The following is a 14720-nucleotide window of genomic DNA, read 5'->3' on the forward strand; positions in this document are numbered from 1 at the left end:
GGCAAAGTACCACAGTATTACCATCTGATAAACTTGCAGTACCATGGTATTTTTATATACAGTTATCATATTCAAATACCATGGTATTACCATTGTATTTGTTGAAGTACAACTACAAACAAGCAGCAAAAAGTACCATAAAAACCTGGAGTGCATGCAAATCCCATTTAAATACTACAATGTATATCAAACTAATCACAGTACTGCATGAAAATCCCATGGTATAGGAATATAATAAAATCTAAATATAATTATCAAAAGTACTTTATTAATTGCAGCACTGTACCCAGACATATACCGTGGCACTGTATGATTATTATAGTAAAATACTATAGTATCTCATGGCATTCCATGAAGTACCTTAAAGTACCACACTTGCAAACAAATAACAAAAACTTCTCTAAAACCACTAGAAGTTGCTTGGAGTACAGTGTAAATATGATATGAAACTGTGACACATATATCACAGAATCATGGTATTACCATGAAGTATTGGTACTGCATGTAAATCCAGTGGTATTGTACCTTTGTGTATTCTGTATCAAAGCACCATATTTTAGCATGCAATACCATCAGTGTACCAGCTAATCACCATGGTTTGAGTTTTTAAACAGTAAATGAATGACACTGCCATAGTATTTTAATGTGGCAAAGTGTTCTGCTATTTGCCTTAATAAGTCTATTAATAATAGAGCCTGTGTCGTGTGATGCTGCTTAAGAGATCCAGAAAACACTTCAACTCCTTCCAGCTGCCTCCGACTGCCAACAGGGATAGAGACAACTTAAAGACAGCGCCTGTCATAAACATGAATCAAACAGACCACATGGAAACACAATGGTGTGTGTTTAGTTTAGAATCTTTTAAACAGTAATTAAGATCGCTACGAAAGCCGATCAGAGCAATACCGCCCCGCAAAAAACGGAGCGTGAGGTTAAAACTCAAAGATCATGCTAATATACCATAATTAAAGTTTCAGAGAAAACAAGAAGAAGTTTCTGAGAAGAAATACTACTCACCGATCTTCTTCGAGCGCTCGTCTCCTCTGCTGTGCATCGTGATTGGAGAGTAGATAAATGGGCTGGCGCTGGACATGCCCTGTCCCAGAAGGCCTTTCACCTTATGAGGACGCAGACCCACTGGCAGGTTCAGCAGAGAAACGGATCTAAAAATCAATCAAAAAACAGAGAGTTAGGCCTGTTTCACATATTGAGTAAGCAGAAAGGACCTGGATGAAGTCTCTTCTGCTCTCCAAGCCATAATTGATTTGATCATACAGTAAAAACTGTAATATTGTGAAATATTGCTTCAATTTATAATATAGTTTTTTTATATATATAGATTTAAAATTGCCATTTACTCCTGTGAATTTTCAGCATCATTACACCAGTATTCAGTGTCACATGATTGTTCAGAAATCATTCTAATATGCTGCTTCGCTGAGTTGCAATGCTTCATATTTTTTGTCAAAAACCATCATACACTCCTTTCAGGATTCTTTGACAGATATAGTTCAAAAGAACAACATTTATTTGAAACATGTTACGCATCCTTGCTGAATAAAAGTGTAATCTTACCGACTACAAACTTTTTAAAGGTACTGTAAAACTTATGAAGCAACACGATGAATTGCTATTAAGTGATAGCACTCATGTGGTCAATGCAAATAGTCATTTTTAGTCATCACTTAAAGATTATGCCATTCCAAACCTTTCTGACTTTCTTCTGCAGAACTAAAGAAAATATTTTGGAAGGACAAGATGACAATGTTCATTAATGTTGGAAAGTTGACCTACTGTGCAAACCTTGAGTATTAAACTTCAGCACATAACGCTTCTCACAGCGCTTGTGCTACTGGACATGAATGATTCCTAAAATCAAGTGAGAGGTGTGCTGGTACCCCACTATGTGATCAGACTTACAGCTTACACCAGGGGGATCATAAAATAGGCTAAAAGGAAATTCCACTGACTTATACTTAAGCCATATCTACAGATCAGAATAGAAAAAAAAATCTATTTTGACTAAAACCAGTAAGCTACCAACGCCAAAAAACCTTCCACAAAACCCTAGGAACCACCCCAGACCCTAAAAAATAACCCAAAACACACTAGCAACCAACCTAAAAACCTTAGTTACCACCCCGTACACCTGATCAACCATCCATAAATCCCTAGCAAACATCCTAGCAACAACCCCAAACGCTAGCAACCACTCACAATATCCTAGACAACTATGCAACCACCACAAAACCCTTTTTTGCAGTTTAACCCTTTAACGTGTATGATCATCTGCAGATTTGGTCTTATTTAGGGATATGTGCCTTTGTGCATACAGACATCTAAGTAGTGATTGTGTTTTTCAACATTAGTGTTCACCCTTTATTTACAGAGAAAAGAAGGGCCAGGAAAAATCTGTAGATGGAAAAATCTCCATACAAGTTTGTTGTTTTTTCCTACACTTTTTGTTAAAAAATTTTTTTACAATTTATTAAGGTTTTTAAGGTATCTAATATTTGGATACTTAATTTCCACGATCTAAATATTCTCAAGAATATAAAGTTTGTTTGTGTAGGTCTTCTTGCATTTTATGCTGTTACATTATGATTTTGGCATAAAATGGTCTTTAAAATGACAATAATATCGATTATCGCAATTATTTCTAGGGCAATATATCGCACAACAAAAGTTATCGTGACAGGCCTAATTGTGGCTGCGTTGTGTCACATGACAAGCATTACCCGTCGCCATGGAAACAATAAGGCGGTACATTCTAAAATAACGGTCGCCTAAAAAAAAAAATTCATGCTGGGGACCAAGCTAGAATAGAATTCATTACAGAACTTTTTTAAGATATGTCTAAAATTTGCCCTCCAATGTAAATTCAGGAAGGCAGGCAGCAAGCAAGATATTGCATGCTAATGATATGTGAAGAGGGAGATAAATATCATGAGAAACACTGCTTGTCTGAAGTTGTATAATTAAATATCCCTTTAAGAATAAATTAAGGAAATTTAACAACTCAGAAAATAAAAAAAAAACAGCTCTTTAGAGAGGAGTGCTTAGAAGAATGGAGACTTCAATCAAGCCGCTGGTGGGATTATGTGTATTCCTACACACAAAGAACATCAGCAGCTTCCTTGGGACAGATGAAAGGATATGTGAAGTTATGTGTTTCCCATTCAAATATTTCATTTGGGGAGATTAAAACAAATGAAAACTGCATTTTTAATTTTCATACAGCTTACTTGCGGCTCATAGGCCAACAAACTTCAAACATGTTTAAAACCATTCAGATGAGTCATTTTTCACACACTGAGCTGTGGAAATACACCATCAAAACCCTGCGAGTGGCCATTGAGATAAACATGTTCAAATAAACAATAAAACATTTTGTTTTTATGGAAAACAGACATTAGACTATTTAGAAATTAAATGACAAGTATGAACTCATTATCATTGACATTCCACATATGCAAATCATCTACTTCATATATAGAATCTTTAAAGGGACAGAAACAAAAATCTGCCTGTTTGATACAAAAGATCAGAGTAGAAATAGAATATGGACACACAAAACTAAATTACTGGTATGACTGTTTTGGTACAGGGATGTCAAGGAAAAACAACAAAAGGCCCTCTCACCTGACTATGGGCAGTTTGGTGAAAGGAACAGGAGGAAGTTTGAGTCCATCAGGGAGGCTGATCACCTCCATTCCACCTGGACACTTTGACGTATAGTTCTCCAAACTCTGGGTCACTTCTTTCTTCTCTGTGGAGAGAGAAGACAACATGCATTTTTAGGTTGTGTTGCAATAAAATTTAGTAAAAAAAAAAGTAAACATGTAAAAGTAAACAATAAATAAATACAAATAACAATACACAACTACATAATATCATATATAAATACATTGTATATTATTTTTATTTTTCTAAAAATATTTTTTAAAATATAAGATAAAACAAAAAACAAAAAATAATAATAAAATTACAAATTAAATGGTAACACTTAAAATAGTGTATTATAAACTGTATATACTAGTGTTGTCAAAAGACCCGGTACTTTGGTACCAAGTCGGTACTAAAAAAATGAAAATGTGACTTTAAGTACCGGTGGTACCGATGACCCGGTCAACCCGGTTCTTGGCGCATACAGTGCTATGATTTCTGCGAAGCAGAAAACGTGGACAGAATCTCAAAATCCAGTCATGAAAATGAAACTTACATTTTAATATGGACAGTCACAGAATGTGTCAAAGTTAGCATAAATTAATTAAATCAAATCTCCATATCTGTATCTGTAAATGTTAAGCCACAAAAGTTGGTTGAAATCTGAATCCTGCATGTTCTGTGCTTCTCTGTGTGAGTGAATGAATGGCAGAGACGTGCGAGTTTGTTTACTACATAGACTGAAGCGCGTGACAATTGCAGTAATTTCAGCATCAACAACACCAGAACTGTTCTGTGTCACTTCACAAGAATTTTACCATTTCATTTGTGTAAAACCAGTGTCAATTTAAAAGGTATTCATGTCAACCCGTCAAAATAAGTTCATTTTTACATAGAGGCATTGTGCTAGAAATATTACTATTATTTAGTAGAATGTATGTGATACTGCTACTACTGTTAAAAAAATGTATAAAACTTTTTAAAGAAATAAATCACACAATATTTCTTCCATGTTTTAATTTGAATTTTATTTACCAAAGAATAAAATGCATTTAAATTTAATTAATTAAAAGGCTATAATAAGTATAATAAAAATATAAAAAAATTATTATTATAAATTATAAATTATTATAAATATTATAAAGCCTCATAAATAATAATATTTATTATTGTTTTTGTTATTATTCTTTTAAATATTTTATTTTTAAAATAAAGCTTTATAAATAAAATGTCTTATAAAACAACTTACAATCAGTAAAATACTCTTGTAAACAATTGTATACAATCAAATGGATTGGTTGTGCTATAAAAACTAGCAAGAGCCAACACCACACCTCATATATCAGCAGATCATCAATGCATCTAATGTGCATCGAGAGCCCCAAGGGTGAAATTACCCACAATCCTCACTCACAGGTCTCTAGCCCAGAGCCAGATATAAATTTAACAAGGCAAATAATCGGAGCGTCCGTACATCATGAGGGGAGACGTGCATGGCTAACGATCGGTCTATTTTAAGCTCAGTTTCCACAGGTGAGCATCGTATTGACTTACTGCTCTGTCTATAAAAATGTTTACGGCCTCACTCTGCCATCAATTCACACCTCACAACCTTTCCGATAAAACCAATTATCCTGCTGCAGTTAGAATCCGATCCAAGCGCTCGGAAAGAATCCCTGCTGCACTGAGCAACAGGGATGCAACGCATTAGAGACAGGATAAATATAATGGACGGCCGTATTGTTATCATGCATTATTAGATTTTTTTTAGTATATAAAATAATAAAAAATAATAATAATGTATTTCTATTATTGCTATTATTATTATATCCTTAAAACATTAATATTATGCATTAATAAAAATAAATTGTTTATAACATTTTGTATAAGTATTAATAATACAAAATGTTATTAATAATTTAATGTTATTAATATGATTGTTATTGCTATGTTTATTATTATTATTATTATTATTATTAATATTAATGTTATAAAATAAAATGTTATAAATAAAATAAAAATGCATTTTCTAATATATGAAATTATATAAAATAATAATAAAATAATTCCAAACAATAATCCAAATTTGAAATGTAATCGTTACTATGATTTACATTTATAAAACTTTATAAATAATAAGAATACAAATTTAACATTTTAAATATAATTATTATTATCATCATGATCATTTTTACTACTACTACTACTAAATGAAACGTTAATTGTTCTACAAAAAAAAGGAATCCTTTGGGAATTGAATACTTTAAATTGCCTACTGTAACAGAGACTTTTTGCATTTACATACTGCCAAACCACACAGTTCAGATCTTATAAAAAAAAACAAAAACAAAAAAAACAAAGATCTAATAGATGTTCTCTCTGTGTGTTTTGATCGTCTGACAGCGCTGAAAGACACCCGTGTGCATCTCTGGATCGCTGTTGGACAGGATCTCTGCCTAATTGGGTTATATAACACTAATCTCAAATAACAACAGGGAAAAACCAAAACCAAACACATAGAGTCCATCTACTTGGATTAATCTACTATTAATTCATTGTGACCATCATGATCTCATTTTCTCTATTTTGCATGCATGAAAAGTTTAAAATAATTTCTAAAATAAAAGAAAATTCAGCCTTTTTTAGATTATTGTCATGACTGTCCGTTTTCATTTTTAACAATTTCTGCCATTTCAAAAGTGGCCAGTGCAGAAAGCAAAGGTTTCTTCTATCAATGCTTCTTGGTTGAAAAGACAAGAAAACTAGATTAAAAATCCATCAGACCAGTCAGAGCCAAAGTGATTCATATTCTTACTAATGGACAATAAAGTGTCTGAGCGATTGAGAGAAACAGGGTAGGTGAATATGTTTCTCTTATTAAATGACAAGGGGGTCTGGCTACATAGAAAATCTCAAACCACACTAGTCTAAATAAACAGTTTTCCAAATGTATATCGATCAAAAGGATGAAATTGTCTGTTAAAGCCATTTTACTCTATAATTATTTTGCTCTTTTTTTGTGAAAATAAAAAAGATAGAAAACAAAAGGCATAAATCACATTTCTGTACCCACTATTCATTTATACAAATTATTTTAAAGTGTGCTATCATAGTTATCATATAATTTTCATTGCACTTCCTTCCAGGGTTCTCAGCATTCATCAAAAACATTACAACAAAAGGAACCCAACACATGAGGTACAGTATTCACAGGTTCTGATATGGCCTTTGCATGTGACTCCAATTAACAGGGTGAAGAAAATATGTTAATCGCTCAGTGAGATTTTCTTGTACATCATCATTGGTAATCAAATGCTGTCTTTTGTGTGAAATGATTTATTTAGCAATGGGTGCCATAAAACCGTACTCACAACCCATTTTACTTCCATAATATATTTACAAGTAAAATAGATATTAACAGGCTTTTCAATGGCCAATACGCATAATTACAAATATATTTATACATATTGACTTATTTATTATATATATGAAAATATATTCTACATATATTGTATGGAAAAAATAAATAATTTCATATATAGAAATAAATAAGTACATTATTTATTGAATAAATATATACACATAAATAAATAAATAAATAAATAAATAAATAAATAAATAAATAAATAAATAAATAAATAAATAAATAAAAAACACCATAAAACTACACTCACAACCTATTTTACTTCCATAATATACTTAAAAGTAAAATGGATATAAAGTGGTTTATATTTTTTGTTCAATGGCTGATATGCATAATCATTAATATATTTATGCATATTAACCTATATATTTTATACATATTAAAAAAAGATGTATACTTCATATATTGTTTGGAAATTAATAAATAATATACTGTATGGAAATAAATACATATTCAATTAAATAATTATAAATAATTATAATTATATTTATAAAATAAAATAAAAGCATCATCATTAAACTGTGTTCACAACCTATTTTACTTCCATAATATTTTTTACAAGTTAAAAAGGTATTAATGGGTTTTATCAATGGTTCCATAATTATAAATATATTTACACATATCAAACTGTATATTTTATATGCAATATATAATACACATATTGCAAATAGATAAAGGAAGTAAAATAAAGAAATAAATTACAAAAATAATTTTACAAAACATTTACTCAAAATTAATAATAAAAATATGCATTCTGAAACAACAATTGCTTCATTCTAGAGCGTTTTAACTAAAGTGTTTCTGATGGGTCAGGACAGAAGAGAAAAAAAAATTGTGTAATATGAAATGGCACAGACTCAAAACATGACTGAGGGAGTAAAAAGCCTCCAGCTGTCAGAAGAGATGAACTCGAGTGCTCAGGGTGATGCAAGGACTGCTGACAGGATACAAGCAGAGATGACTGTCACATAAATTATGTATAATGTATAAACAGAGTGCTGAAGTCCACCGCAATGAATTTACCAACTGCAGATGAGTAACTAAACCCAACAAACACACAACATGCTGACAAATGCGTCACTTCTCAATCGGAGAGATAGAAATACAGGCAACAAATAAAAAAGCATCGTCATATGTGAGCCACCAAAGCTGAGAGGAGGTGGCCAACTGACAACTGAGAAAATTGCTGTTTACAGCAGTTCAGTGAGGAGGAATAGATTGGACGTTACTTGGTCCATCACAAGGGTCCGCAGAATGCCGTCTGCATCTTTGGCTGCAAGAAGGAGGGGTTGTTGCTATGGAAACAATCAACATTCAGAAAAGTGAAGGAAAAGTGACTTGCTATACAATTTATGAGACGTTTCATAACGTCTTCAGACAGAATGTTCAAACTGATGTCATCTGATGAGGGTATAATTACTGACTTTGCACGGCCTCTGTAGAGACGACACGTGGGTCACTAACTTGATATACTGTAAATTTTCGAGTCAACTATCAAATAAAAGGGTTCAGCCCCTGAGGGAGAGACTTTATATGACAGAACACAGGGAAAAAGAAACAACACGCATACAATGACATGCATGATGCATTTACACCATTATATGTGCCCCTTAAAATATCATGAAGAACAAACGCTAATCTTTTTAAATGGGTGGTTATTCTTGTCAAGACAACTGTACTGTAAAAGAGCCAGTGTTGTTATCAGTAACTAAAGTATAAAAAAAAGGTAATTAATTAATTTTTGTAAATAAAATAAAATAAAAACCTGAAATTAAGCTGATAAACAAAATCAACATAAAGCTGAAATCTAAGAAATAAAATTGAAGCCATCAAGGCAACATTAAGTTTAAGTACTAAAATTATTAAAATAAAAAAAATACATAAAATCATTAAAAAAACATGCAAAAATGTAAAGGAAATGTGAAATATAAAAATAGAACAATGCTAAATAATAATTCATGCTATAATAGTACAAACAAAAAAATCTAATAACACTGACAACAGCTCCAAAAAATTATATAGCAAAGATTTCTAAATTTGTAAGAATATGCAGATAAGTTAGTGTTGAAGGTGTTTCCCAAAGTATTGCAATGTGGTTGTTAATGAGTATTGGGTGCTTTTGAGCACATCACTACACAAAAATGTAATGCATTTAGTGCATTGCTATTTTGTTGCTATTGTGTTTGCCGTGGTTGCTGGGCATCTTATAAATGGTTTTAGTACATTGATATGCAGTTGTTAGTAATCCTAATAGTTGTGCCTGGCTTAGCAAAGAACACCAAATATTCTGAACGCGTTCACCAGGAACATTGTCCCTAAAATCCATTTCAAATTGCTTGTCCGTGTTTCTGTCACAAATGTCTCTCTCTCCCAGTCTCCCCAAAGCCGCGCTTAATATTTCAGGGACAAGGGTGCTTTTAGCAGGGGCCTGAAAGTGAGAAAGGGGTTGTTTAGTGAGGTTCCGGGTCTGTGTGTGTGTTTATATGTTGGCCATCAGAGAGACCTAGTGAGTGTGTAGCTTGTGTGTGTGTTAGTAGGGATTGTGAAGGTTGTGAGTGTGTTTGTTTAAAGCTGTATGTGAGTGAGATTAGCTCAGGGCCACAGAGACCTGAAGGGCAATGTTTTTCCTTCAGTCCAAAGGTTCTGAACACACTTTGATTCACAAAAAATCACAAACTTTAAGTCCATGTACCAGACTGTATATGAGTGAATATCTGAAAACATGTCCGGAAAACATATATTCTATATCAAATGTGTCGTGTGTGTGTGTGTGTGTGTGTGTGTGTGTGTATATACATAGGGGTTGCACGACTACTGATTTCTACTAGTCGATTTTTTTATTTAAAAAATACTCGAGTTACTTGACTACTCATGGTTCATGCTGTAAATGAAAAGACATTAATTAATTTATTTTTTATCAATAAACGCTTATTAATTCATAGCCTTATGCAACAATTACATATATAAATTGTCAAAACTATTATGACATATTTAAATTTTCATGTAACAGCCAGTATTTGTATTTGTGTCTGTAACAATCACAACATTTTTCGTATTTGCATTCGGATTCGCAAACGTTTAGTGATCATTTGAACACGACTGAATCAATTCAATACGCACATTTTCATTACATTAACTCTTTAAGCAAGTCTTAATGTTTAGTGAACTTCACTAAACAAATGTGCGTGTGCCGCGCAAACCAGCAAAAGATAAAGATGCAAACATGTAGGTCAAATAGAAAATGTATCCATATCTAAGTTGATTATTAGCCTACTACGAGAGAGAGAACTTGTTTTTGAGAGATTGACGTGCAATGTGGCTGTTTGATTGGTGAGCGCCAATCAAAGCGTTAATCCATTCATTCGTATCATATCGTAGCCTAAGGTTTAAAGCATTGCCTTTTAAATATATACCATTGAACGTGTATGATGTATTATTATAGTTGATATTATTCTTGCCAAGCTCTGATTTCTGAGAGATGCACAGAGAGACAACAGCAATGCTGTGTTTGATTTGCACTCTTTTCACTCAAAGTTTGCATTCATTCACTTCACACTCGTGACTTTAGAGGTCTCTGTATGCGCTGATTCCCTGGCTCACCTGTTATCTAGCAAACTCCGGACTGTGCCAGCTTCAGCCGAGTATTCAGGCAGAATTATTCCTTGTCTGTTATTCATTTTTGAAGCCATTATCCGTGCTATTCGGGTATTCAGGCTTCAGACACACCCCTATTTACATATTTTAATTTTACATGCAACATAGTAAAGATCATAGAAAGTAACAGCTACACGCAATATTGTAATCCTAAAATTCATGTCATACTTGCAAACTCTTTGTACGCATTATGGTTAGCATGCTCGAGTAGTCGATTGTTTCCGACAGCGCCGACTAGTGGTTGAAGTAGTCGATAACTCGACTACTCAATGCAAGCCCTAATATATATATATATATATATATATATATATATATATTATATACAATATATATATTGTTTTTCAGATTAGAGTTGAGCAATTAATATAATTCACATTTCCAAAATCAAAGTAGTCTCCTGCAGGTAAAGCCTTGTCAGGTAATGTAGACACATCCATTCACAAAATGTGCTACTAACTTCTAAATAAAACTAAATTAACACCACAGATATCAGAGCGGAGATGAAAATGAACTTGAACTGTGTTGCAATTTACACCTTTCATCTGGTGAGAATTTCTCAAGTGCATTCGCCATCGCTCTAAATTAAGCTCTTTATTTGGCATTCTTAATTTGTCTTCACAAACGTTTTCAAAAATAGCAGCCGATCACATATCTCAAATAGCTGATTTCACACTGCTCCGTGCAGACAACACAACCCCTGCCGACATGTGAGCTCTGGCAAATGAAATACTAATTAGCCGACAACATCAGTTTTTTTTTCCTTGCTGCATATTTCTGACTGAAAACAAATATTTAAGAGGGGAATAATGTAGGACAGGACTTGTTTTTATCCACTGAAATTTAATTAGATATTAGTGATAACAGGCTGTAATGAATTAAAACTTCCTAATCTTCAGGAAGAAGGAGGCGGGAACCGGCAGACAATCAAAAAGAAACTTTAATGACAAAATTAACACAAAACAGCGCACCAGCCCCTCACGGACGACTGATGCGCACAAAATAAAAACCAAAACACAACTAAAAGCCCAGGCCTGGTCCTCTCTCGTCCTTCACTGTCGTCGCTCCAGTTTTATATCCTTCCATCTCCTCCGTGGGACTCGAGACCGGCGGTGGGTCGCAGGTGTCACTGATTTGCCCAATCATTGCCGGCCTCACTCCTTGTTCCCACGTCCCTCGGCCCCGCCCCATTCACCACACAGGCTTTGAGATTTTTCTTGTCACCCACACTTACTTGATTATATCAGCACAAAAGTCAGTTACTGACTATGAAAACAAACACTTTTAACAACATATACTGCTGTTTCATTCACAATAACAGAGACCTTTATTAAGAAACCCATTTATAATCTGATTTGCTTGACCAACGCCTTAATCTGTTTGTTTGTTTTTTTGCTATTGTAGAAGTTATGGCTCTTAAAAGTTCCATTTATAATATTTTAATAATATTATTTTAATATTTTAATACTAATATTTTTGTAGTCATAGCTTTTAGATACACCATTGTGGTCGATAAGATTTTTTTAAATGTTTTTGAAATTAGTCTCTATTGTTCAACAAGGCTGTGTCTATTTGATAAAAATTACTCCAGTCTTCAGTGTCCTTCAGAAATCATACCAACATGCTGATTTGGTGCTCAGGAAACGTTTTATTTTACCGGACTTATTTGGACACAGTGTTCACATTCTCCCTCTTGAACACTCAATTTCACAAACCTTGCAACTTAGTCGAATCCAGCTGTGAGATATTGTGAAGTGTGTATGTGTATCCTGCATGATCACGTGTTCTCTGTGTGACGGTCGCTCCATGTGAATTAAATGCTTTAAACTTTAAACTTGTGATTCCAAATTATGCTTCGCTTTATGCATTCGCCCACTGTCATATTTATGTCATTTCACTGTCTGACGTATTTAAAATGAGTGTTACCTTGGATTTATTTGAAAAATATGATTCCCAGTGCACACAAACTGTCCAGAATATTGAGTGCCCTGTTGGTTACAGTTTACTTCCTTTCTAATTATATTTTTATTATTATATTTTTTTTATAAAGTATAAGTATGTTTATTTTACAAATGTATTTTTTTTAATCCATTGTCAAATGAGTTCAAATTTCAAATCGGCATCGGCTATCAAAAAAAACTATATCGGTCGACCACTAGTTACCTATAACCTCATCTTTACATTTCTCTATTGTTTTCTCTTCCATCTAGATTCTAGAAGCATGTATCTGCCACGTCTGTAAATGTTTCTCCACCTCTTTTTTCTTTTCTCTTTTGATTACTTCATAACACAAGCATCCACCTGTTATCTGTAGGCAGAGCAATTGTTCATTACAAAGCTCTGCCTTGAATAAAACATCTCCATCAATATCATTCTGTCAGGACTTAAAAAAAGACGGTACCCCTCAAGTGTTAATTTAAAAGAAACTCTGCGAATCTCCTGTTCTGTTATGCAGTAAAGAGTCCAGATTGACACTGATCAATGTCAAGCAGATGCGTTTAAATCAGACGCCTCCGTTCTGTAAAGTGTCTTTGTGTTGAAGGTGTTTCGAACAACTGCTGCTAACAGGAAATCATTAGTCATTATACAGTAGAGTATAACGGGGCGGACTGATCTGACTGTACGGCCTATTCTTTTGCTTTTGCACAGAGATAAAATCAAGAGACAAGACAGGAGACTAACTGAAACTGTCACTCCTTACTTCAGCTCTCAGATGGAACACAGATTTAATCCAGGTGGACAGAGCAGCTCTCCTCAGTCAAAGGTCAATCATGTCAACAGCGGGAAACTTGCTGCAATTCAAATGAACACGGGGTAACTTCTGATGTCTGATTTATCAACAAACTGCTGTTCTAAAGAAGTTCTTTAATGATCACGTTGAGGAAACAATTACTAAAATGTTATAAATCACTTAAAGGTAAAACTAAGATATTAAAACTTTAAGCAATATATAATGTAAAAAGCAGCATTCAACTAATATTTAAAATAAGAAACAAAATGGGCAAATGTTTTGAGTGATTACTCAAAAGGATCAGTTTTGTAGCCAGTGAACTGAAACAAAGTGATCTACAAAAAATTAATCAAACTTCAACTCAGCTCGAGAATGACTTTAAGTGTGGGCAAAAATTGAGCTGTAAACCAAAGTAAGTGTTATTCCTAAAGCCTCTAGACTTACAAAATCACAAAAAATGTGATCAGTCTCCAATTTTTATTATCCTCATATTTTTTTTTTTAATTCTCAAACATGCAAGTCATTGTAATGCCAGATTGCAATATATAAGATATCTTATGCTTGTTTGTCAAACATGTGACTTCAACTTTGTGCTCCCGTTTAAACTCCAATGAAGACCAATATTCCATTGAACAGCCCAAAAACAGATCACATTGTTCATTAGAAAAAACAAGAGTGATTAGTTTGGCTCTCAGAGGAGAGAGGAGGGCAGAAATGGGTTTTATAAGAACACAGGGAGCCATTGTTACTTTGACACCGGGTGGAAAACAGCGTTCGACCAATCCCTGAGCTCAGCCGAGGGAACTCTGGATTTGTTCTGTCTGCTAAGAAATGATAAGCTTGACAGAGCTCAATACCCAAGAGCTGCAGGCCCGGCAGTGTGTGTGTGTGTGTGTGTGTGTGTGTGTGTGTGTGTGTGTGTGTGAGGTAGACAGGATTACAGCACACCTCTGTGGGGACAGGATGCTGTGAAGTGGACCATGGCTAAACAAAAAAAAAAAAAACATCACTCTCTTTTCAAAGAAACAGCTGCTTTCAGGAAAATCCGGCTAACACACCACACAGGGCCACATGCAAACACATAAGCACATATATCCTTAACTTAACCAGTTATAGACAAACACTAAACATTTTTACACTGCTACCAACACATTTTCAGAAGCTCAGCTGTTTTTAAATTCTCAAAAGTCTAGCTTGACATTTTTTTTCATCTAAAAAAATATATCTAAATTACGACCTATGCTCTCA

At 33.7% G+C, this 14720-nt stretch overlaps 1 protein-coding gene across 3 annotated transcripts in view; it reads right to left on the reverse strand.

The window, feature by feature from the left end:
• Nucleotides 1-14720, reverse strand: part of trappc9 (trafficking protein particle complex subunit 9) — a 235626-nt gene that overhangs the window by 200846 nt on the left and 20060 nt on the right. For all 3 annotated transcript variants that reach the window (XM_059509121.1, XM_059509119.1, XM_059509120.1), the window contains 2 exons: nt 3643-3769; nt 1018-1163 (listed from right to left, as the gene is read on the reverse strand). In XM_059509121.1, the coding sequence (XP_059365104.1) occupies nt 1018-1163; nt 3643-3769 (273 nt within the window). The remainder of the gene's footprint in view (nt 1-1017; nt 1164-3642; nt 3770-14720) is intronic.

This window comes from Carassius carassius, chromosome 25 (genome assembly GCF_963082965.1).
Source record: "Carassius carassius chromosome 25, fCarCar2.1, whole genome shotgun sequence".
Taxonomy (NCBI): domain Eukaryota; kingdom Metazoa; phylum Chordata; class Actinopteri; order Cypriniformes; family Cyprinidae; genus Carassius; species Carassius carassius.